The sequence below is a fragment of the Ranitomeya variabilis genome, chromosome 2, assembly GCF_051348905.1.
Source record: "Ranitomeya variabilis isolate aRanVar5 chromosome 2, aRanVar5.hap1, whole genome shotgun sequence".
NCBI classification, from domain to species: domain Eukaryota; kingdom Metazoa; phylum Chordata; class Amphibia; order Anura; family Dendrobatidae; genus Ranitomeya; species Ranitomeya variabilis.
In genome coordinates this window covers 582,914,186-582,940,673 of record NC_135233.1, presented here as the reverse complement: position 1 = coordinate 582,940,673, position 26,488 = coordinate 582,914,186, and the positions used below count along the sequence as shown (strand labels likewise).

The window sequence follows — 26,488 nt, the reverse complement described above, 5'->3', positions numbered from 1 at the left end:
TTGTTATCTCCTTGTTGCGTGGCGACCCTCAAGATTGGGCTTTCTCTCTGGCGCCAGGAGATCCTGCATTGCTTAATGTAGATGCATTTTTTCTAGCTCTTGGACTGCTTTATGAGAAGCCTAATCTTGAGAATCAGGCAGAAAAAGCGTTGCTGGCTATCTCTCAAGGTCAGGATGAAGCAGAGGTGTATTGTCAAAAATTTCGGAAATGGTCGGTGCTTACTCAATGGAATGAGTGTGCCCTGGCTGCAAATTTCAGAGAAGGTCTTTCTGAGGCCGTTAAGAATGTTATGGTGGGGTTTCCCACCCCTACAAGTCTGAGTGATTCTATGGCTTTAGCCATTCAGGTTGATCGGCGTTTGCGGGAGCGCAAATCTGCTCATCCTTTGGCGGTATTTTCTGGACAGAGACCTGAGTCTATGCAATGTGACCGAACTCTGACCAGAATTGAGCGACAAAGTCATAGACGTCAAAATGGGTTGTGCTTTTACTGTGGTGATTCTACTCATGTTATCTCAGCATGCTCTAAACGCTTAAAAAAAATCGCTAAACCTGTCACCATTGGTACTATACAGCCTAAGTTTATTTTGTCTGTTACTTTGATTTGTTCTTTGTCGTCCTACCCGGTTATGGCTTTTGTGGATTCGGGTGCTGCCCTGAATCTGATGGATTTGTCGTTTGCCAGGCGCTGTGGTTTTGTCCTGGAGCCTTTGGAATTTCCTATTCCTCTGAGGGGAATTGATGCTACGCCATTGGCTGAGAATAAGCCTCAGTATTGGACGCAAATGACCATGTGCATGACTCCCGTACATCAGGAGGTGATTCGCTTTCTTGTTCTGCATAATTTGCATGATGTTGTCGTTTTGGGTCTGCCATGGCTGCAAGCTCATAATCCAGTTTTAGATTGGAAAGCTATGTCTGTGTCAAGTTGGGGTTGTCAGGGAATTCATGGCGATACTCCGTTGGTGTCTATTGCTTCTTCCACTCCTTCTGAGGTCCCTGAGTTTTTGTCTGACTTCCAGGATGTATTTGATGAGCCCAGGTCCAGTGCCCTGCCCCCTCATAGGGATTGTGACTGTGCTATAAATTTAATTCCTGGTAGTAAATTCCCTAAGGGACGACTTTTTAATTTGTCTATACCAGAGCATGCCGCGATGCGGAGTTATATAAAGGAGTCTTTGGAGAAGGGACATATTCGCCCATCCTCTTCCCCTCTTGGTGCAGGATTTTATTTTTTTTTGTGGCCAAGAAGGACGGTTCTTTGAGACCTTGTATAGATTATCGTCTTCTGAATAAAATCACAGTCAAATTTCAGTATCCTTTGCCACTATTGTCTGATTTGTTTGCTCGGATTAAGGGTGCCAGTTGGTTCACCAAGATAGATCTCCGTGGTGCGTATAACCTTGTGCGCATTAAGCAGGGAGATGAATGGAAAACAGCATTTAATACGCCCGAAGGCCATTTTGAGTACTTAGTGATGCCTTTTGGACTCTCTAATGCTCCTTCTGTGTTTCAGTCCTTCATGCATGACATCTTCCGAGAATATCTGGATAAATTTATGATTGTTTATCTGGATGACATTTTGGTCTTTTCTGATGATTGGGAGTCCCATGTGAAGCAGGTCAGGATGGTGTTTCAGGTCCTGCGTGCTAATGCTTTATTTGTGAAGGGCTCAAAGTGCCTCTTCGGAGTACAGAAGGTCTCCTTTTTGGGTTTTATTTTTTCTCCTTCTACTGTGGAGATGGACCTAGTCAAGGTCCAGGCTATTCATGACTGGACTCAGCCCACGTCTGTTAAGAGTCTTCAGAAGTTCTTGGGTTTTGCTAATTTTTACCATCGTTTCATCGCTAATTTTTCTAGCGTGGTTAAACCTTTGACGGATTTGACCAAGAAGGGTTCTGATGTGACTAATTGGTCTCCTGCGGCCGTGGAGGCCTTTCGGGAGCTGAAGCACCGGTTTTCTTCAGCTCCAGTCTTATGTCAGCCAGATGTCTCTCTCCCCTTCCAGGTCGAGGTTGATGCTTCTGAGATTGGAGCAGGGGCTGTTTTGTCACAGAGAAGCTCTGATGGCTCTGTGATGAAGCCATGTGCTTTCTTTTCAAGAAAGTTTTCGCCTGCCGAGCGGAATTATGATGTTGGTAATCGGGAGTTGTTGGCTATGAAGTGGGCATTTGAGGAGTGGCGACATTGGCTCGAAGGAGCTAAACATCGTGTGGTGGTCTTGACGGATCACAAAAATCTGATTTACCTTGAATCTGCCAAGCGCCTGAATCCTAGACAGGCTCGTTTGTCATTGTTTTTCTCCCGTTTCAACTTCGTGGTCTCATACCTGCCCGGTTCGAAGAACGTGAAAGCTGATGCACTTTCTAGGAGTTTTGTGCCTGACTCTCCGGGAGTTTCTGAGCCGGCTGGTATTCTCGGAGAGGGAGTTATTTTGTCTGCCATTTCCCCAGATTTGCGACGAGTGCTGCAGAAATTTCAGGCGGATAGACCTGACCGTTGTCCACCAGAGAGACTGTTTGTCCCGGATAGATGGACCAGCAGAGTTATTTCCAAGGTTCATTCTTCAGTGTTGGCGGGTCATCCTGGGATTTTTGGTACCAGAGATTTGGTGGCTAGGTCCTTCTGGTGGCCTTCCTTGTCGCGGGATGTGCTTTCCTTTGTGCAGTCTTGTGGGATTTGTGCTCGGGCTAAGCCTTGCTGTTCTCGTGCCAGCGGTTTGCTTTTGCCTTTGCCTGTTCCGAAAAGGCCTTGGACGCACATTTCCATGGATTTTATTTCGGATCTTCCAGTATCTCAGAAAATGTCTGTCATCTGGGTGGTGTGTGATCGTTTTTCCAAGATGGTCCATTTGGTGCCCTTGCCTAAGTTGCCTTCTTCCTCCGATTTGGTTCCTCTATTTTTTCAGAATGTGGTTCGCTTGCACGGCATTCCTGAAAATATTGTGTCTGATAGAGGATCCCAGTTTGTGTCCAGGTTTTGGCGGACTTTTTGTGCTAAGATGGGCATTGATTTGTCTTTTTCGTCGGCCTTCCATCCTCAGACTAATGGCCAAACCGAGCGAACTAATCAGACGTTGGAAACTTATTTGAGATGTTTTGTTTCTGCTGATCAGGATGATTGGGTGACTTTTTTGCCTTTGGCCGAGTTTGCCCTTAATAATCGGGCTAGTTCTGCTACTTTGGTTTCGCCTTTTTTCTGCAATTCTGGTTTCCATCCTCGTTTTTCCTCGGGTCAGGTTGAGCCTTCTGACTGTCCTGGGGTGGATTCTGTGGTGGATAGGTTGCAGCAGATTTGGAACCATGTGGTGGACAATTTGAGGTTGTCACAGGAGAAGGCTCAGCGCTTTGCCAACCGCCGCCACGGTGTGGGTCCCCGACTTCGTGTTGGGGATTTGGTGTGGCTGTCTTCTCGGTATGTTCCTATGAAGGTCTCCTCTCCTAAATTCAAGCCTCGCTTCATCGGTCCTTATAAGATCTTGGAAATCCTTAACCCGGTGTCTTTTCGTTTGGATCTCCCAGCATCGTTTGCAATTCATAATGTGTTCCATAGGTCTTTGTTGCGGAGGTATGTGGTACCTGTGGTTCCTTCTGTTGAGCCTCCTGCTCCGGTGCTGGTCGAGGGCGAATTGGAGTACGTGGTGAAGATTTTGTATTCTCGTATCTCTAGACGGAGGCTGCAGTATTTGGTTAAGTGGAAGGGCTATGGTCAGGAGGATAATTCCTGGGTTGTCGCCTCTGATGTTCATGCGGCCGATTTGGTTCGTGCCTTCCACGCGGCTCATCCTGATCGCCCTGGGAGTCTTGATGAGGGTTCGGTGACCCCTCCTCAAGGGGGGGGGTACTGTTGTGAATTCTATTTTTGGGCTCCCTCTAGTGGTCACAAGCGGTACTGTGTAGTGTTGTCTTTCTGCAGGTTGCAGCATCAGCTGGTTCGTTATCCTTGGTTGGTTTCCTATTTAGCCCACCTGGATACTCAGTTCCTTGCCTGCTATCAATGTATTCAGTGCTCTTCAGATTCCTTGTGTCTACCTTGCTCCCAGTCTCTCCAAGACAAGCTAAGTTTTTGTTTGATCATTTTTTGATTATCAGCGTTCATTATGTTTTTAGTCCAGCTCGCTAAAATGTGATTTCCTCGCTTGCTGGTTGCTCTAGGGGACTGAGTTTCTCCCCCCACACCGTTAGTTGGTGTGGGGGTTCTTGAAATCTCAGAGTGGATATTTTGTAAGGGTTTTTTACTGACCACATAGATTCCCTTTTCTATTTTCTGCTATCTAGTATTAGTGGGCCTCATTTGCTGAATCTGCTTTCACGCCTGTGTATGTGCCTTCCTCTTACCTCACCGTTATTATTTGTTGGGGGCTTCTATATCTTTGGGGATTATTTCTCTGGAGGCAAGAGAAGTCTTTCTTTCTCTCTAGGGGTAGTTAGTTCCTCAGGCTGGCTCGAGACGTCTAGGATTTTTAGGCACGTTCACCGGCTACTTCTAGTGTGTTTGGATAGGTTCAGATTTGCGGTCAGTCCAGTTTGCCACCTCCCTAGAGCTTGTCCTATGTTTGTTACTTAGCTGGAGTAATTTGTGATCCTCAACCACTAAGGATCATAACAGTATTGATAACATCCTTCTCCAACTCCACATTTCGAAGGGGTTGATACTTCTTCTGTCTTGTCTCTTTATCGTACAGGTTTCGCATCCATATGTTACATATCAACAGGATATTCAATACATTTGTGAGAGATGCTAGTCCTACCTCTGGAGCAGCATCTGTCTCAAGACCAGGGCTTTGTCCTGCACAATAGAGAATGGAAAGATGGTTTTCCATTTTCAGCTCACTCTATTCTCCGACAGGGACTCATTTTCAAGGAGGGTGCCAGGCCCTGAGATTGGACCTCCATATGGCTTCTCCTGTGGATATACCATAAATGAGCTCGCAACTGCTGCTCTATAGCTGGCACGAGTGCCACCACGCTCCTTCGATGCCGCAGAGCCAATGATCGGAGAGGGCAGCAGAGTTCTGGCCAGCGGCTCAACCATGACGTTGGTCTGAAATATCCATCGTTAGGAGCTCACTGCCTTTAAACCATAGAATGAAGGATTTTTACTGCAGTATTAAATTATTTGACCTGCACCAAGTTTATGTGTTACACGTGGGCATCTGTGCAATATATATTGTTTTCATATGTCAAATGTCTTGTCTGTTGTCAGGTTGTCAATACCCACTATGTGGCACGATCTTTATAAACCATGGCCGCACTCGCTATTTTTCCCTGCGTGAAGATTATTTTCTAGATTATATTCGCATTGAAGCATTGCTTTCATAATAATCGTTCAGATCGAAACCTGGGGAACAAGATTTTGACCTTCGCGGTCACTTTATAGTATTCCTGTTTAATTGCACAGAGCCCCGTTCCTTCCAATAGCTATAGGGCAAATTATTAGCGTGACCAGTAGTCAGTACGACGCTCGTCTCCGAACGTCCTTGGTGTTTTATAGACCTAGTTAACAACATAATAAAAGCAACGCAGGCTTTAGAGCATGCATTATATAAAATAAAAAAAGCTGAGACGTGTGCTGGATGGAAAGGAAGAAAATTCTTCCATAAGTTTCCCCTGCACTGACTCGAAAATAGAAGAAAAAATGTTCTTTCACCGAAACCACAGCTCAACATTGAATTTCAGATTCAGTCCTTGTCCCCACGGGCATTACGGGTCAGGTTGAAGTTCCAGTTCTTGAAATAATTCAGGTGAGATTTCTGATAGGGTTGAGATAGGGTCACTTTAGGATAACATGAACAGATAGTGTTTGAAGAATTATGTCTTGGCTTGTTTGCTCTAGCTGGGGACTTGCCTTCACCACACAGGTAGTGAACCTTTCAGTTCCTTCTTTTTTTTTTTTTTCTTTATGATAAACATAGCATGGAAGTCAAGGCAGAAGATGAAGGGGGGAGAACGAAGGCAGCAGCTGCTCGAGGGAACGAGGGGATACATTTCTGGTGCTCCCATTTAATTCCTGTAGAATTTTATCGAGAGTGGCTTTGGGGTCACTTGACAAGTGACCAGGCGCTGCTCACTTCTCTCAAGTCACCTTGTCATGACAATCATGCTAAATCACTCGTTGTATCACTCTTAAAACAGATCCATGTCTCTGCATCTCGGGGCTTCCACACCATCGGAGCGGTAAACTCTTTTAAGGGTTTATGATATTTTGGGCCAGATACAAACCTGCTGGATGAATGCAAGAACATTTCAAAGTGGACTTTCATAAAATTGGATTTTGCAAAGATGAATTTAAAGGAAGTCTGTCAGTACAAATTGACTGTCCATAGCAGTCACAGGAGTCTGGTGCACCCCCGGATGGTCAGAAAAGTTTAGTGAACCTTGCCATCTACTTGTTTTCCAACTTTCTCCACCCTCCTCTGGCTCCTGTAAAGCCAGGCTATCAATCAAACTAAAGAAGATAGATGAGAACGAGTAGGTAACAAGATGCATTAAAAAATGATTGGCCACACTAAGGGTGTGCATCCAAAATGTTTGACCACAGCAAGAGTGCACCAAAAATGTTTGTCCATGGCAAGGGTGCACACAAATTGTTTGTCCATGCCAAGGGTGCACCAAAAATATTTGTCCTTGCCAAGGGGGAACCAAAAATGTTTGTCCATGCCAAGGGTGCACCAAGAATGTTTGGCCACGCCAAGGGGGAACCAAAAATGTTTGGCCATGCCAAGGGTGCATCAAAAATGTTTGTCCATGCCAAGGTTGCACCAAAAATGTTTGTCTATGCCAAGGGTGCAGCAAAAATGTTTGGCCATGCCAAGGGGGAAACAAAAATGTTTGGCCACACCAAGGGGGAACCAAAAATGTTTGGCCATGCCAAGGGGGAAACAATAATGTTTGGCCACGCCAAGGGGGAACCAAAAATGTTTGTCCATGCCAAGGGTGTTATTTTGGGAGCAATGTATAGCGGCAGGGTCATGATATGGTAAGGTAAGTGGATAGTGTAGAGTGTGGGTTTAAACCCCTTTTTACCATTGCTTGCTATACTAAAAATTGAGTGAATTCTACAGCATGTCCAACTTAATATCTGCTCCTGTCTTTCACAGGCCTCTCCATATCCTGATTTGCAATGGTGCAGTCTTTGGGATCCCCTGGCAGCTAACAGAAGATCACATCGAAATGACTTTCCAGGTCAATCACCTTGGCCACTTCTACCTGACCTCACTGCTGCAAGATATATTACGTCAGTCTGTTCCATCTCGGGTCATTGTGGTGTCCTCAGAGTCTCACAGGTTGGTCCAGTAAAAATAATGTGGAGATGACAACATGAAGTCAACCCCCTTTTATTCCACCAGTGCTGCAAAACATCGCTCATAACACGACTAACCCTTTTACTTAGGTGTGGCTCTTTCAAGCAGATGATTTTCAGACCACCTTCAAACTATTCTTGATTGCCTAAGAGTAGGCCATCAATTCTAAAGAGCTACGAAAAAACAATTTTGTAGAATTGGTCCCAAGTAGACCCCACTACTTGCGGCGTTCATTTGATGGAGTTATTCCGTACAAGTCTTTAAAGCTCAGGTCAAGCTAGCATGGCTGAAGTTTTTTTTGTGTATTTGCATCATTGAATTTCACTTTTCATGAAGTTGTGACTCTTATAGCCAGCACACTTATTAGGTAGTAGTGTCAGGTCATACAGCATATGGACACACCTCATTGACAAGAGAATTGTTAATTGATATATTTCCACCAGGAATAGTTTAGGAAAAGAGCAATGTTCTAACAAAAAAATATTATTTTATCAATAACACTAAATCTCTCAGAAGCACTTGGAGGTCCACCTTAAAAACAAGTCTGTGAAGCACAAAGTACTGTATTATATGTGTTAGTGAGATACAAAATAGGAAAAAATATTATCAAGGGAATCTGACTTTTTTTTTCCCTTGTCATAGTCGGTGTATTTATGCCTACTCTATAAATCATGATACAAGCCCCTGTTCCCATCGCACTTTGAGCCACCCATTGAGCAGTCTCGAAGATGGAATAATAATTGATTACATCTGAATGCCATGACCTTTATTGATTTGCCATACAACAACTTCAGCATCTACCCGAGAAGAAAGAGAAGATATACTGAAATCTAAATAGTCTACCTAAAGGTGGGGTTAATGGGATGATGTAGAATTCATTTCTCTCTTCATGGAGGAGCGGTCTACACATACAAATCACTTCCCTGCTGCTTACCGGGGAGAAAAGTCTATCAACACAAAAATATCCCTGCCGTCTACTGGGAAGAGGAGCGGTCTACACAAACTACACAACCCTGCCATATACCAGGGAAAGAAGAAGTCTACACACAAAACACATCCCTGCCATATACCGGGAAGAAGAGCAGTCTACACAAACAGCACATCCCTGCCATATACCAGGGAAAGAAGAAGTCTACACACAAAACAAATCCCTGCCCTCTACCGGGAAGCAGAGCGGTCTACACACAGTCCCAGCCATATAGTGGGGAGAGAAGAAGTCTACACACACAACCCACCCCTGCCGTCTACCAGGAAGAGGAGTGGACTGCATACACAAAACACATCCCTGCCATCTACTGGGAAGAGGAGCGGTCTACACACACAACCCACCCCTGCCGTCTACCAGGAAGAGGAGTGGACTGCATACACAAAACACATCCCTGCCATCTACTGGAGAGAGGAGCTATCTGCACGCACACACCACACATCCCTGCCATCTACCAGGAAGAGGAGCAGTCTAAAGAAACAAATAACATCCCTGCTGTCTACCAGATAAAGGAGCAATTTACATACACAAAACACATCCCTTCCATCTACCAGGGAGAGGAGCAGTCTACATAAACAAAACACATCCCTTTCATCTACCAGGGAGAGGAGCAGTCTGCATGCACAAAACACATTCTTGCCGTCTACCAAGGAGAGGAGCAGTCTTCATACACAAAACACATCCTTTCCATCTACCAGGGAGAGGAGCAGTCTACATACACAAAACACATCCTTGCCATCTACCAGGGAGAGGAGCAGTCTACATACACACCACACATCCCTGCCGTCTATCGGGAAGAGGAGCGGTCTGCACACACAAAACACATCCTTGCTGTCTACCGGGAAGAGATGCAATCTACACACACAACACATCCCTGCCATCTACCAGGGAGAGGAGCAGTCTAAAAAAAAGGAATGTCCAGCTCCACACTCCCTTTTTTTTGGACTTCACATGTTTGGACACAGCGGGTTCGTGCTCCCGAAGTTCAACTAATGCATCACGGGTTAGCTGGTTTATTTCTCTTTTCTTCAGAGAAGCAGTCTACATACACAAAAAACATCCTTGCCGTCTACCAAAGAGAGGAGTGGCATACACATAAACAACACATCCCTGCCTTCTACCGCTAAGAGGAGTGGTCTACACAAACAACACATCCCTTCCTTCTACCGCTAAGAGGAGTGGTCTACAGAAACAACACATCCCTGCCTTCTACCGCTAAGAGCAGTGGTCCACACAAACAACACATCCCTGCCTTCTACCGCTAAGAGGAGTGGTCTACACAAACAACACATCCCTGCCTTCTACCGCTAAGAGGAGTGGTCTACACAAACAACACATCTCTGCCTTCTACCGCTAAGAGGAGTGGTCTACACAAACAACACATCCCTTCCTTCTACCGCTAAGAGGAGTGGTCTACAGAAACAACACATCCCTGCCTTCTACCGCTAAGAGCAGTGGTCCACACAAACAACACATCCCTGCCTTCTACCGCTAAGAGGAGTGGTCTACACAAACAACACATCCCTGCCTTCTACCGCTAAGAGGAGTGGTCTACACAAACAACACATCCCTGCCTTCTACCGCTAAGAGGAGTGGTCTACACACACAACACATCCCTTCTGTCTAGTGGGAAGATGAGCGCTCTACATGCACAAAACACCTACCTTCCATGTACCGGTAAGAAAAGCGGGCTACACACAACACATCCCTACCGTCTACAAGGGAAAGGAGAGGTTTATACATAAAAAACACATCCCTACATCTACCGGGGCGAGGATCCACCTACAAAACAAATCTATGCTGTCTACAGGGGACCTTTTGTTTCCTCTACCGTTAGCATCTAAATCCCTGCTCTAATGAAAAATGTCTATAATGCGACAATAACAAATTACTGAAGGCCATCATTTTCTAGAAACCTTCAATTGCTTTCTCATACTATAATCAGTTAGAAGCTATTCCATAAATTCGTTACTAGCGGAATTGTTTTAAGAAGCAATCCATATTAATGAACGTCCTATGGAATTGTTATACAGGAAAGTATCAATACAAATACAATTGCACCGTCTTCGTCAGTCTCTCATAAACGTGCTTGTCACTTAAAAGATATGAGATACAAATAAAATAGCTGTTAAGTTTTTTTTTTCTTCCAGAAAAAAATGTTTTATTCAAGAAATTCTATTCTAATTCTGTCTTAATATTAAAAAATACTTTGGAAAAAGCGGAAAAGCAAAGTGATTGAAATAGAATATTGTCTTTAAATTATTACAAAACCAGCGCAAAAAAAGAGCAGCTTTGATCTGTTTGGATCACGGCAGGTTGACCATTTTCTTTTCCTATTGCGTCCTCTACAGGGCATGAGTAGTATTACTTAATGTTAGATCAGTAGCTGTTTTTATGATTTAAGTGGTGAACTCCCTTCTGTGAGGTCCATGTGCAGCAATAGGTCTTACGAACAAGGAATTAAAAGCAGTGTTGGGCTGTGCCAAGTTTGATGTTTGGTCTAGTATGTAAAAATCAGCAGTTTTTTTCTGCTCTGTATTTACAGGCAGAAAATCCACCGCTTATTACAGTACCAGCAAGGTACCCACTCTGTGAAAAAATCAAAGGCGGAAAATTGGCCCTTGGTTCTATTTTAATTTCTCAGTTTATGCTGCAGGATTTCACTTCGAATTTAACTTTTTTTTATTGCAAATCCACATAATTTCCACAACGGATTCAGAAACAAAAAAAAATGTGTTAAATAACGGAAAAAAATGTCTTGCGGATTTCTTCTCAGGTTTTTGTCTGGGATCCACATGCTCATTTCAGAGATTTTGTTGCACATTTGCAACAGATTTCACCCTGTAGATTGCAAAAGTCTGCAAGAATTAATGGGGTTGTCCCACAAACAAAATACATTTTAATTAATAGGTGGCTTAGAATAAAAATAAGTTTCCAATTGGATGTGTTAAAAAAATGTTCCTGTGCTGAGATAATCTTGAGATAATATAAATGTGCCCCTGCTGTATGTTATTATTTGCTGTGTCAGACCATGCACAGCTGCTCCAGTTCATGGTCGGCACATACCAAACCTCCTGGCTAGGGGAGGAAGCCACTTATGATAAGTGAGTATGGAGGCAAAACAACAGAGGTTCAAAGCTGTTTGTGTAAGGAAACACATTTCCCTACCTGTTTGTTTTATCACAGGAGCAAGTGTTTTGGCCATATCACCAGGCCTACGAGTTTATCATAAACCAAGTGACATATAAGCTCAGCGGCATCTGGAGCACCTATGTCACTGACTTGATTTATGATGACCTCAGATGGCTTGAGATACAACAGATATACTCTCTCCTGTGATAAGACAGGCAGGGAAATGTGTCACCTGAGAATGTAACTGCTGTTTAATCTGCATTCTTCAGTGACTTATGCTTTCTCCCCTTTCTAGGACCTGTGATATGTCAACCATAAACTGGAGACGCTCTACATGGTTGGACAAAACCTTTACACAGTACATAGCAGAGACACTTTTGCTCTAATGAGCAAAAGGGTAACATGTTTTGCATTTTTGACTTTCAGGCTCCATATTTCACCATCCACTACTGCTTTGATTGTGAGACTACCATCATTTTATAGACAATCATCTGTAGAGATTGGTGGACCCCTGGATGTTCGCGTTCGGCCGAACAGTTAAAAAAAAGTTTGGGTTCAGGTACCACAACAGTACCTGGACCCAGACCCCATTCACTTGAATGGGGGGCCCGAACATCCAACATCCAGTATTGCATGGCAAACACTGCCTCTGATCGGCAGTAAAAGCATTACCGCCGGTCAGACAGCCGCGGTTCCCAATCTGTCAAATGACATGTGTGATCGGAGGTAAAAGTTTACCTTCAGTCACTGGTGTCGGCCAGTTCAATCCCTACATGTGTTGTGGCTATTGAACAGCCTTATGCAGCCGCTGGGACTCGAACATATTTTTTTAACCACACCGAAGGCACTGGGTTAGCACCTAAAACCTTATCCCAACACATTCGCTCACCACTAATTGTTATCCTGTTGCTCGTCAGTGTATAAGATTATCTCGGCACAGGAGCATTTTTTAACACACTTATGATTATTCCAAAATCTATTGATTAAAATGTACTTTGTTCTGGGGATAACCTCTTTAACTTAGTTCAGATTTAATTTCGACTTTGCATGTCAATTTTTTTCAGGCACATGGATGAGATTTCCTAAAATCTCATTCCTTTTACTGTAGCTTTAGTATGTTCCCAATTTTTGACCCGCAAATACAGATGGAATATCTGCAGCGTATCTGATATTGCCCTGTTAGCGGACACATTTAAATGTGTGGCATGTAACACTACATATCCCCTGCAGTGTTCTGATTTTGTAGAATTATCTAATTTATCTTTTTGGTAATTTTAGACATTGCGGAGATACATACATCATTAGCATTAAATGGTACGTAAGCAATTAAAGTCACATGTAATGATTTGTATGTAGACTCCATTGACTCTGACTTTCCTCTTCAACCTCCTTCTCTTCTATGAGTTAACAGGACCTCCCCATTTCGATGCATTAGTGTTAAGCTTAACATCCCTGCAATTCGAGGCCTCCTAACCAGGCGCGAGGGGTGGAAAATCCAATACTTATTTCTAAAATGTTTGAGTGACCCAGAGTGAAGCTTATTTTTTAATCATGTATCCATAAAAGTAACCCATGGGACTTGGAGCAGCGAGACCAGCCAAGGGTCAGGCTGAAGCCTTTATCACTCCCAAACACAGGGGCTTATAGAATAAATGACATCCTGCAGATTGATTTACATATACCATTTAAAATTTATGGTAGCCTAAAATGAAAGGAAGCAACGGAGAGCCGGAGCAATAATCCCACCCTGCGCTAAAACATTGAGCATCTCCTAATTACGTGGTAACGAAATCTGGATGCTCCTTATCTTTGCAGATCACACCGGCTCCGGGAGGAGGAGGAGGCCGGTTGTGGTTGTAAAGCAGCGGAGGGCTACTGTGGGCCACCGACAGGAATAAATCTGCCAACTCCCCTCACTTGCCAGATGTGGAGGGCACCGGGGGATACGGTATAAATGAGCTGTTATTTAATGGGAGATAATGTTGAATTGTCAACTGTCTGTCTCGGCTTGCAACCTTCTGCCTCACATACAAATGCAAAAATTTTCTTTATTTTAGCGGATGCAGATTTTTCCTTTTTTAATCATATAAATATATATTATTTATTTCATTTGTAGGATCCTACTCCAGATATTTACTCCACCTTTTACCGTCAGTTTAAAGGGAACTTGTCACCTCGGAAAATGCTATTTATCTGTACATACAGGGTTAATGCTGCTTGGACGGACGCCTTACTGTAAGTGCGACTGCACTTATTTCCTCCTGGTAGCCGCCGGCTTTCAGTCATAGGGGCGTGTGCTACAGGCCCCGCTCATTATACTGTGAGTAATGGCCGTGAGCGCGCCCTGGCACTTGAATTAACATCTTGCTTTACAGCATATTTATGCAATTCAAGATGACAATCAAAGTGCTAGGGTGTACTTATAGCCATTACTCACTGTGTACTGAGCAGTGGAGCAACTCGGTCAACGCCTCTATGACTGAAAGCCGGCAGGTCCCAAGAGGAAATAAGTTAATTTTCTTCTGGTAGCTGCACTTTCAATAAGGCATGCAGAAATCATTGTAATACTATGAACCTGCAGATTAGCTCTGTATCTGCAAGTAAATATCATTTTCCGACCTGGCAGGTTCCCTTTAAGACCAGGGTGTTCACACATCCATTTTTCATGGTCCATATGCACAATTATGCCACTGATCTCTGGAGCCAAACTCAACAGCCTCCAAGGCATGTATAAGGCTCTTGAGTTTGGATCAAGAGACCCGTGATCAGTCTGGAAATTTTACGGACATGTGAATGAGATCTAGCGGAGGACCTAGAAAATCCGAGATTCCGAGACACCAGAGAAAATGGGGATAGAACATAACCTTTGTTACATAATTCCATCCATAAAAAAAATCACATAGTGAAGTACAATTGAGATAGACGACTGAAGCAACATTTCGGCCCTAAAGAGCCTTTTTTCCAGCCAGAAGTACAATAAAAATTACAGCCGAGTCAGCACAAAGCAGCCAGTGGTGCATGAGAAGGACTCTTGACCTAACGACGACCTGACGGTTCTCCTGGCATTTCTGTTTTGATGCACTAAATACTGGTATTCTCAATAATTAATAGCAAATCTGCAACATCTTTTCTAAGAACTCTGCCTTGTGCTGTTCCTCCTCCTAGAAATGTATTGCCAACTGGGAGTTAACAATTGGTAGGTGCGTCCCTACGTATGATGACACCGTCCAATCAGCTGTGATACTGCAAGACACCATCTTGAAAAGAAGAAAAGTAATAGTAAAGTATTCAGGAACGACACAATGAAATAGTATAAGAAAAGATGTTGTAGAACTGGTATTTCATGGCAAATACATGCATTAATTGAAATAGATTTGTCAGAAGTGGTGTCAGGTCCTTTATGCTGCTATAGCATATGATTTACATCATTAATTGGTACCTTTACTAACTTACTGGTGTTACCCAGGAATTTGAGAAAATAATTTTTATCCAATAAGAAAACAGAACCAGTCTGATCCTGGTTCTGATGACTCTCTCTGCTCTCCTCCTTCCTTATCCCAGTTTTAGAGCAACAGAGATGGGGAAAGGGTTGTACACCAAACTTGAGTGTGTAAAAGGGAGTAGGTATCTCAAGTTCAAGATGGAAGCTAGGCTTAGTCAGGGGCTAACAAGGCTAGCTCTGAAACGCGTGTCGGAGCTTGGCTCCATTTTAGCAGAAGGAGATGGGTACAGGTATCTACAACTCTTGCTCCCATGTACTTTTTTGGGACCTATTTCTACTATTGCGAACTGATTGATCACTTTGACCTTGGACTTTTGTTTAAGTACATTGTGTTTATATACTTCTGTTGATATACTTGTTTTGACAGCCACTAAGTATTCATTTGGATATACTCATGTTATATATATCGTCATTACATCCTATGTATGTTATCTCCTCCTGCTATGTTATCTCACCTTCCTCTATACACTCATCTGAGTGTGTTTTTAACCTTCATGTAATTCTTCTATTGTGATCTAATAGTAGAATTTAATATTTGTCTACCTTTGACCATATAGGCGTTTGTGAATAGTTTTTATTTATGCCTCACATCCAGCCTATATTACTGAGAGCTACGCTCATAGTGTACATCCAGCCTATATTACTGAGAGCTTACTTCCAACCTGTGATACTAAGAGTGACACTCATAGCTTACATACAGCCTGTATTACCGAGAGTGATGCTCATAGCTTACATCCAGCCTATATTACCGAGAGCGACACTCATGGCTTACACCCAGCCTAAATTACCGAGAGTGACACTCGTAGCTTACACCCAGCCTATATTACTGAGAGTGACACTCATAGTTTACACCCAGCCTATATTACTGAGAGTAAATAGATGAATGGCTGCACTCAATTGTACTAAAGCAAGGGAATGTGTGATACATGAAATTTGAGTAGCATAATGGCTCGTGAAATCTATGAAAAACACGAGATGCGTAGCACAAAATTTGGCCAAAAAATGTGAGCCCATCCACCAAACGTCAAGGTAATCTCATGGGTCGGATCGGTTCGCTGTTCAATCAGTTTACCATTACTTGCTATGTACTGTTTTTTCTGACTTGAACGCCCCGCCCTTCACCATGCTGTGATTTTAATTACATCCAAACACAGTTGGTTCTGACCTTCCTATAAATGCAGGCTTTACCATGTTATTAGCCATAGGTAAGTGTTCACACTAGGTAGACAGGTCAGGGACCCATCCGATCCATGAGATTACCTTGACGTTTGGTGGATGGGCTCACATTTTTTGGCCAAATTTTGTGCTAAGCATCTCATGTGTTTTTTCATAGATTTCACGAGCCATTATGCTATTCACATTTCATGTATCACACATTCCCTTGCTTTAGTACAATTGAGTGCAGCCATTCATCTATTTGCTATGTAAGTTGTTTTTGGGTTATGCACCAGTTCAGACTAGTTCGCTGCTATGTTACTGAGAGTGACACTCATAGCTTACACCCAGCCTATATTACTGAGAGTGACAGTCATAGCTTACACCCAGCCTATATTACCGAGAGCGACACTCATAGCTTACACCCAGCCTATATTACTGAGAGTGACACTCATAGCTTACACCCAGCCAATATTACCGAGAGCGACACTCATAGCTTACACCCAGCCTATATTTCTGAGAGTGACTCATAGCTTACATCCAGCCTATATTACCGAGAGTGACACTCATAGCTTACACCCAGTCTATATTACCGAGAGCGACACTCATAGCTTACACCCAGCCAATATTACCGATAGCGACACTCATAGCTTACACCCAGCCTATATTTCTGAGAGTGACTCATAGCTTACATCCAGCCTATTACCAAGAGTGAAACTCATAGCTTACACCCAGCCTATATTACCGAGAGCGACACTCATAGCGTACACCCAGCCTACATTACTGAGACTGACACTCATAGCTTACACCCAGCCTATATTACCGAGAGCGACACTCATAGCTTACACCCAGCCTATATTTCTGAGAGTGACTCATAGCTTACATCCAGCCTATATTACTGAGAGTGACACTCATAGCTTACACCCAGTCTATATTACCGAGAGCGACACTCATAGCTTACACCCAGCTAATATTACCGATAGCGACACTCATAGCTTACACCCAGCCTATATTTCTGAGAGTGACTCATAGCTTACATCCAGCCTATTACCAAGAGTGAAACTCATAGCTTACACCCAGCCTATATTACCGAGAGCGACACTCATAGCGTACACCCAGCCTACATTACTGAGACTGATACTCATAGCTTACACCCAGCCTATATTACCGAGAGCGACACGCATAGCTTACATCCAGCCTATATTACCGAGAGCGACACTCATAGCTTACACCCAGCCTACATTACTGAGAGTGACACTCATAGCTTACACCCAGCCTATATTACCGAAAGCGACACTCATAGTTTACACCCAGCCTATATTACTGAGAGTGACACTCATAGCTTGCATCTAGCCTATATTACTGAGAGCGACACTCATAGCTTACATCCATCCTATATTACTGTGAAAACACTTCCACATGAGAAAAATCTGAAACTTGAATCGGGCTGCAAACTGCATATAGGGATCTGAAAATGATTGAAGAGATTTAGAACGAAGATCACAACAAGTATACCAAAATGTCCGGACTGAGAGGGGCCAAGGCCCTGCTCTCTCCGTATATACATAAATAGAACCACAATGGTTATCCGTGTATTACTCCTAGAAACGTACTACACTAGAGGACATGGAGTACAGAAACACTAACAAGTAGAAAAAATTAAAAAAATGTCTTTATTACTGCATTAACAACGGTACATGACACGAAGCAGCCCAAACCACGGGCAATATACAAATAGAGGAGCTATATTAGAAACCTACTCGTGCAGCAGACGTATATGGACCAACAATAGTACAAAAAGAGGGCTAGTATAGCAGCGCTTAATAGTGGAAAAGGAGGGCACACATAAATTCAATAGGGTCCAACATCCAGGCTCTGTGCACAAGCCTCCATGGTTGTAACTACCAAAAAAAGCCCCCAAATCCCTTACACACATCAATAGGTTGCCATCACTCACCCATAATAGACAATGTCCTAGGTCCGTCTGCTGAGACCCCTTGACGCGCGTTTCGCGTAAATGCTTCTTGAAGAAGCATTTACGCGAAACGCGCGTCAAGGGGTCTCAGCAGACGGACCTAGGACATTGTCTATTATGGGTGAGTGATGGCAACCTATTGATGTGTGTAAGGGATTTGGGGGCTTTTTTTGGTAGTTACAACCATGGAGGCTTGTGCACAGAGCCTGGATGTTGGACCCTATTGAATTTATGTGTGCCCTCCTTTTCCACTATTAAGCGCTGCTATACTAGCCCTCTTTTTGTACTATTGTTGGTCCATATACGTCTGCTGCACGAGTAGGTTCCTAATATAGCTCCTCTATTTGTATATTGCCCGTGGTTTGGGCTGCTTCGTGTCATGTACCGTTGTTAATGCAGTAATAAAGACATTTTTTTAATTTTTTCTACTTGTTAGTGTTTCTGTACTCCATGTCCTCTAGTGTAGTATGATTGAAGAGATGAAGATTGCAGACTGAAACTTGGGGCAATTTTATTACCTAAAAGGAAATACTAACATGTTTAAATGTATTTGTCTTCCATTGTAAAGGTGTCCATACCCTTTAATATCTGTGTTGCTTCGGCTTGTCCATGTTGTTTTTGATGTTGATGTGATTAATCACACTTTTTTTTGCTCTAACCTCAGCTTTTGCTCTTTTTTTTGAGGTTAATAGTGGAGTTTAGCAACAGGTCTTGATACATTTGTTCTCCAGTAGGCACCAATCACTTTCGCTCTACCCTTCCCCTGGTTTTACTGGTCCATTTGTCTTCTGGCAAAGCAATCAGTGCGAAGCCAAACAGTCCTTGTTATTTTTCTACATCTCGCATGAAACAGAACATTTCACTAGTATTGTTGCTTTGCTGGATGGCAAGGAACCAAACAACGAGGGCAGCGGGGCAAACAGATCAATGAAGGGAATCACGGCGAGTGTGCTCAGCTCTACTTACATTGCCCCCCCATTGAAGTCCTGCCCGCCACGAGTAACAAAATGTTCTGAGATTTCTGGAAGTTTTCTCGAGGACATTTTTTACTGCTTTCCTAACATAGCAAAAGGCAAAAAAAAAAAGTAACAAACAGCTGGTGTTTAATTATTCTGTCTGACTCCATTACAAAACATCAACTAGTTATTTTGATTTGTGCGTAAGTTATGCCATGGGTGTACTTAAAAAGCATAGGAGTCTGCCAAACTTGGCCTATCTCAAACATGTGAGGACGCTGATTGCGAGATTCCGAGGTTATTACCCCAGAGGTACTGTCTGTTTGTTTACTCCAAGGAAAAGGTCATTCATGCCGCAAGAATTCGGAAATTGCCCATTGCCAAGAAAAGGGGTCGGGGAGTTCAAAGAAGACGCTAATGATCATTAATGCATATTAAAGTTTGAGAATTACTGATTACTATATTTTTTGGGTTATTTATCATTTATATATGCAGTGATTCATCAAATTTTTGGTCATGGCACCCATCCAGTGTATAATTTACCAAATTAAATCTCAACTTGGTTGCTGAGGACAAGTTCTTCACTTTTTTGGTGGGGGTGCATTTGAGAAAGACTCCATGAGTGGCTCATTACATAGTGAATAGGAGAGCGTGTGCAGTATCACTCACAGCCACTATAAATTGTACGGCACTGTTGTATTTCCTGTACCCTGCAGCTCCTTCGATCAATTGATCAGTAATTCTTGGATCACAGGAGCCAGCCGGTAAAAGACGACCCATCGACAACAAACCAGTTGACAGTCGTTTTATGACTGGCTGACTGCCATTCTATACACGCAATATGAATAGAACATGACTTTCATTAAGAGGGTGTTCTGTCAATAACAATTATAAAACAAACTGAGTTGAAATGATGAAAGAAACACAATCTCAACTATTTTGGGGGTGTTTGTTTGTTACAACTTTTTTTTTGCTGTAAAAGTGACAATTCTTTATATCAATACAATAACTGTGAATCAAAACTTGTCTTTTTTTACCAATTTAGTAAATGTTGAACCTAGTAAAAAAGAAAAAATAAATATTATTTTTTGTTGTCACTTGCTGGGACCTATACATTTCATATATTTCTATTGATGGGCTTGTTTTTTTATGTGGCAAGTTGTAGTTTCTATTGGTACCCTTATTAGGGTACTTATGGTGTTTAGATTAGATTTTATTGCAGTTTTTTTGGGAGGTGAAGTGACAAAACAACCATTTGAGCATTTTTGTATCTTTTTCTATATAATGTGCATGGGTTAAACAAGTTATAGACTTTCATAGATCAGACTTTTAAGGACGTGGCGATTCTGAATCTGCATTTTTTCCTCTTTTTCTTCTTCCTCTTCTTCCTCTTCTTCCCCTTCTCCTTTCTCTTCTTTTTCTTCTTATTCCTCTTCTTTTTTCTCTTTTTCTTTATCTTCTTCCTCTTCTTCATCCTCTTCGTCTTCCTCTTTTTCCTCCTCTTCTTGTTCCTCTTTTTTTCTTCTTTCTCTTCTTCTTCCCCTTCTCCTTCCTCTTCTTCTTCCCCTTCTCCTTCCTCTTCTTCTTCCTCTTCTTTCTCTTTATCTTCTTCCTCTTCATCTTCTTCTCTTCAGTTTTCTTCTTTGTCCTCTTCTTCCTCTTCTTCTTTTTCCTCTTTTTTTTCTTGTTCCTCTTCTTCTTCCTTTTCCTTTTCCTACACTTACTTTTTCTAATCTCCATAAGGGACAGCCTTTGGTTGTTTGATCGATTGTACTATACACTGCGGTGCTGTAGTATAACATTATACAGTCCTATTCACGGTTTATCATGAAGGAGTTACAGGAGTACCCGCAAAGCAGTCATGGGTGCTTTCAGCAGACTCACAACTGTCTCAGCAATCCATCGGCGCTCTGCAATCACGTTCAGTGATGAGGACGGGTATGGCCTGACAAGATAGTGATTGACATTGGCATTTAGAGGCTTAACAGCTCCAATCGCTTCTGTTAATCCCTTAAATGCCAATGTATATCATTGTTTGGCCTAGGCATCCATTCCAAGTGTCCATTACCCCCTTAACCTGTGACATGATTGCATGGTGGCGATGGGTTACTGAGACAGTCGGGGGGCCTCTTTGTTGGTTCTCCTGTGAAGCCCAGTCACAAGCTCTGATCACTGCTGTTAGAGGCAGATGTCGGCTGTGCTGCACAGCTGGAATCTCCCCTTTGTGCTGTGGGCTCAGTTCCTAATTCTGCTCCAATCCCAGCGCACTCGATGAAGTATCTGCTATGTGAATTAGTGGTATGTCTATGTAGGTACCCCCATTTAAACCAGCAATGTAACAATCGTGAGAATTCTAGCATCAAAGCCATATACAAATCAGGCTGGAAAAAGCTTTGCCTTCATTTTTTAAATCAGTGTCTTGCAGTAGATCTGGTTTTCCTTCACAGATGCAAGTCCTAGTATTTTAAGGAATTACTATTTAAGCATGTCCCTAATCGTTTCTTTAAAGTTAACACAACAAGTAGGTAAACTTCATAGTACAGAAAAAAATAAGACAAAAACAAGCAATAAAGGACGAAATAAAATTGTATTAAGACACACACTAAATACATTTTGTGGCGCAGGGCCAGGTTCCTGCCATTTTTCCTATATTCTGTTTGCTGAAACAGATTGCCCCACCTGCCGAGTCCTGTCAGATAATTTATGTTGCTGAAAAATGACCTGATATACCACAGCTTCATTATTTTTATAAAGTCACAACAGGTCTAACACAAGGCCAGGTATCAGAAGAAGGCATGTGAGTAAATGAAAAGCGGCGTCATTGATTTTATATCTTCAGATATAGGTAAATTCTGGAACGCTTGACCATTCGACTAGAGAGAAAAAAAGTGAAAAAATAGGCAAAAATTCTTTTTTTTAATGGAAACATAAATAATCTGATCTCCAGTGTTAACAGGACTCCACTTTATGAGCCGCCCTCGATCTCTCGGGCTTGTGTGACTATGTACCTACCGTATTTTTTCGTAAGGGAATCTTGTCGGGTCCCGACTGTTTGCAATCTCCATATGGGTGCAGATTCCTTTATTCTTAAAAGGTGATTTATGTGCTTCCTAATCCTGTACTCTTTGAAGAATATACTTTGAATCCACCTTGTAAATAAAGCAGGATTAGTCTGGCAGGGCGTCTCTCCCCCTGGACTTGTCCAGCCTTTGATGTCCTAATGACGCCTCTCTAGGCATGATTGACAGTCTTCAGCTGGTTCTATCATGACGGGATTATGTGAAGGCTGTCAATAACACACCCAGGGAGTTGGGATTAGAATTTCCGAGGCAGGACTAGTCCAAGGTAAAAGCCATCCCACAGGACTAGTCCTCAGAGGCAGAACTAGTCCAAGGTAAAAGATGTCCCACTGGACTAGTCCTCCGATGCAGGACTAGTCCAAGGTAACTGACGTCCCAGTGGACTAGTCCTCCGAGGTAGAACTAGTCCAAGGTAAAAGACGTCCCACTGGACTAGTCCTCCGAGACAGAACTAGTCCAAGGCAAAAGACGTCCCACTGGACTAGGTTCAAGGTAAAAGATGTCCCACTGGACTAGTCCTGCAACATCAGCATATGAGACGCTGTTGGATAAAACTATACCTTTTACCGATTGCAGAGTTAGCATAATACTGTTATGCTAGAGTAGCCACTCACTCGAGAAAATAGGTAAAACTAAAAACTGCTACTGACCGATGCCTGTACAGACTAGAGAACTTGATCCCGCAGTCATTAGTGCTATCTGTGTGGCCCAAAATAGCCACAGATTAGAAGAAAGCAACTCGCACCTATACTGCCTAAAAGGCCGTTGAGAGTTACATTCCTCCTAAAGAACCAGAGACAGAGCAGAGTGCGAATTACCTACAAGAGAGAACTACAGCTCTCACATGGATGCCACGCCATAAAGGGGTTCTATAAACATCTGTCATTTATTTAGATGATAAATGTCTAATCATTAGGGGGTTCAATTGTTGAGACCCCCACAGATCCTGAAGATACCAGGAAGTCCTAAGTGTGGGTAGAACAGTAAGATGCATGTTCATCAGCCACTCCTCCCAGGCAGTGAATAGATCAGTGTTTGCCCATGCTCTGCCCTTCTTCATTCACACAGGGTACTCTGGGATTTATGTCGGTAATGAGACAAGCTGATTAAGGTCTGTAATGAAACCTTCATTACACCTATATCACCAGCACAACCATGCCGGACTCTAGGAAACATGGGTAACAACCAATTTGTTGGTTTTATTGATTGTTATAACATCTAGTATACAACCAATACTAGCCAGAAATTCCTGCAGCTCCTTTAATGTTGTTGTAGGCCTCTTGTCATAACTCCAACTTTTTTTTCCTGTCTTTTCATCAGTTTTTGAAGGATTTCCAGTTGTATATAATGTCACAGTTGTAAGCCATATGTAAGCCACTTCTTGATGGCGTCTTCAGTGTTCCATGATATGTCTAAAGCCTTTTTGTCCACTTCTGAGTTCTGACTGATAACTTACAACAATGAGATCCCTTTGCTGTGTTTTAAGCTGTTTACTGACCATGGCTTTTGATGTAAAATGCAAATAAGACAAGGTCAGTAAAATCCTACTAAAACAGACATATTTTATATGGGGTTTATCAGTTTAATTGATTGCAGCCGTGAACTAACGACTATGTAACGTAAGTGTAAATGTGATTGGCAAATTGTGAGCACAACCACATTATTTTAGTTTTTGGTGTTTTCATTCAACGTTAAAGTTGGAAAAAGTTCCGAAATGGGTCTTCTTGGCATGACTTTTTTTTTTTCTATTGCAAAAAAAATCCATTTTAACAGGGGTGTGAAGACTTATATCCAGTTAATTGCTAGAATGAAAATACTCATCCTTTTGAACTGTAAAACTGTTTATAACAAGCACTAGTTTCAACTTTCTTCATAGCTCGGATTTTACTGGCAGGATGTCATATATTTCTATATATTTTTTTTTGTTTAAATTTTAGATTCACAGAAATTAAAGATTCATCGGGGAAACTTGACCTCAACCTGCTTTCCCCATCTAAGAAGGACTACTGGGCTATGTTAGCGTACAACCGTTCCAAGCTCTGCAATGTTCTCTTCTCCAAGGAATTGAACCGCCGCCTCTCTCCTCATGGGGTGACATCCAACGCTGTGCATCCAGGAAACATGATGTATTCATCCATTCATAGGAACTGGTGGGGGTACAGGTTGCTGTTTGGTTTGGTTCGACCCTTTACAAAGTCCATGGTGAGTGAAGTTCTTTATATAATGTTAGCTTTAGCTGTTGGCATAGGATCAAAGTGGATTGAATATCCAGATGTACGTCTTTTTCTCGACCTCTTTGCCTTTGATACCTGTGAGCTTCATTTCAGTAGTTTATGGTGTTCCGACGCCATGATAATCTCAAAACAATCCCTTCTGTAGCCTCCAACATCGAGTTCTATTGCTTCTTCTGATAATTACCCGACGATGTGCAACAAATTCGTCTGAAGAGTGGAGACAAGAGAAATGCGATACGATAAAACCATGGGAATTGGCTTTTTTTTTTCCGAAAAAGTGAATTAGAAAACATTACAGGCTTTTGGCTGGAGTTTATAGTGAGATGACGACCCTAAGAATGTTTGGAGAGGTGTGGCAAAACTTCAGGATGACCTCTTTTTTATGTTCCGGTCATTATCTGTGAAGTATTAAATTGTGTGGAGTTGATTAGTATTTTTTATATTGCATTTATAATATTTCTTATATTATTGTATCTAATAGAAGATGTACAAAGGGCTATCTAGTTACAGTTCCTTTTTAATGCCCTTTTTGAATGTGTCAAGACTAGTGATGAACGAGTGTACTCCTTGCTCGGGTTTTCCAGGGCACGCTCGGGTTATCTCCGAGTATTTATGACTGCTCGGAGATTTAGTTTTCATCACCTCAGCTGAATGATTTACAGCTACTAGCCAGGCTGAGTAAATGTGGGGGTTGCCTGGTTGCTAGGGAATCCCCACATTTAATCAAGCTGGCTAGTAGCCGTAAGTCATGCAGCTGCGGCAAGGAAAACTAAATCTCCGAACAGTCACAAATACTCGGAGACCACCCGAGCGTGTTCTGGAAAACCCGAGCAACGAGTATACTCGCTCATCACTAGTAGAGAACCCAAAAATCATAGTACTCACTACTAGCCTCAGATGTGTGGTTTAAGATTTACACCCTTGTGTTATCGGGGAACTTAGATTAGTTACAACAAAACCTGTTTGTAATGAGTTTTTTAACCCCTTAGTGACGGAGCCAAATTTTTGAAATCTGACCAGTGTCACTTTATGTGGTGGTAACTCTGGAACGCTTCAACAAATCCCAGTGATTTTGAGATTGTTTTTTTCGTGGCACATTATACTTTATGGTATTGGTAAATTTAGGTCAATATGTTTTGTGTTTATTTGTAAAAAATAACAGAAATTTGAGAAAAATGTTAAAAAATTAGCAATTTTCAAACTTTGAATGATTATCCCTTTAATCCAGATAGTCATACCATAAAAAAAACATTAATAAATAACATTTCCCTCATGCCTGCTTTACATCAGCATCATTTGTAAAATGTTCTTTTATTTCGTCAGCATTTTAGGAAATTTAAAAATGTAGCAGCAATTTTTCTTTTTTTCAAGTAAATTTACAAAATGTATTTTTTTAGGGACCTATCCATGTTTGAAGTGACTTTAGGGGTCCAGTATATTTGGAAACCCCCAAAAGTGATACCATTTTAAAAACAGCACCCCCTGACATATTGAAAACAGCTGTCAGGTAGTTTATTAACCCTTCAGGTGATTTTCAGGAATTAATACAAAGTGGCATAACAGAAATGAAAATGTCAGTAACTTCTGAACAGATTACAACAGCCATCAGACTATAAGGCCGCTATTTGGTCATGAATTGCCATTGCAAACATCAGGACCACAAAATCATGATCTGAGGGTGGCGATGGATAAAGAGGAAGCCCCCACACTCTGTTAACCATTTATAATGATGTAGTCACTATTGACAGCAGCATCTAAGGGGTTAAACAGATTTGGACGGTGCAAACACTGAAACACTGATTGTGGCTGATGCAGAAAGTTGTCAGCTATAGTGTACAGCCGACAGCTGCTGGATTGTCATCTGTATGGGGAGGCTATTCTCTTGTATCTCAGGTCAGTTAAAAGACGTATTGGCGGTCATTAAGGGGTTAAATCTGATATGAGTTTGTTCATCTTTTCCTAGGATACATGCACCTATTTTAGTAAATAATTGTATTACCCTATGATATAACAGTTCTGGAGCTTCCTTTTTTGCCTGACTTTGTCGGGTCATTCCTCAGTTGATGGAAGAAGAAATATAAGAATAAATAGACATCTGGTGTTATCAGTCATCATTGATGTGTTTCTGTACACTGTCTTGTAGTTTAAGATTTACACCCTTGTGTT

General features: G+C 42.2%; 1 protein-coding gene across 10 annotated transcripts in view; it reads left to right on the top strand.

Moving 5' to 3' along the window:
• WWOX (WW domain containing oxidoreductase) overlaps positions 1-26,488 on the top strand; it is a 1,206,506-nt gene that overhangs the window by 327,500 nt on the left and 852,518 nt on the right. For 8 of the 10 annotated variants that reach the window (XR_013221655.1, XR_013221654.1, XM_077288364.1 and 5 more), the window contains exons 8-9: positions 7,100-7,285; positions 24,026-24,290. Coding sequence is in view for 8 of the 10 variants with exons in the window: in XM_077288364.1 (XP_077144479.1) it covers positions 7,100-7,285; positions 24,026-24,290 (451 nt within the window). In the remaining 2 variants the exon portion in view is untranslated. Of the gene's footprint in view, positions 1-7,099; positions 7,286-24,025; positions 24,291-24,467; positions 24,876-26,488 lie in introns of those variants that run through there. The other 2 variants (XM_077288368.1, XM_077288367.1) reach the window with 2 other exon arrangements.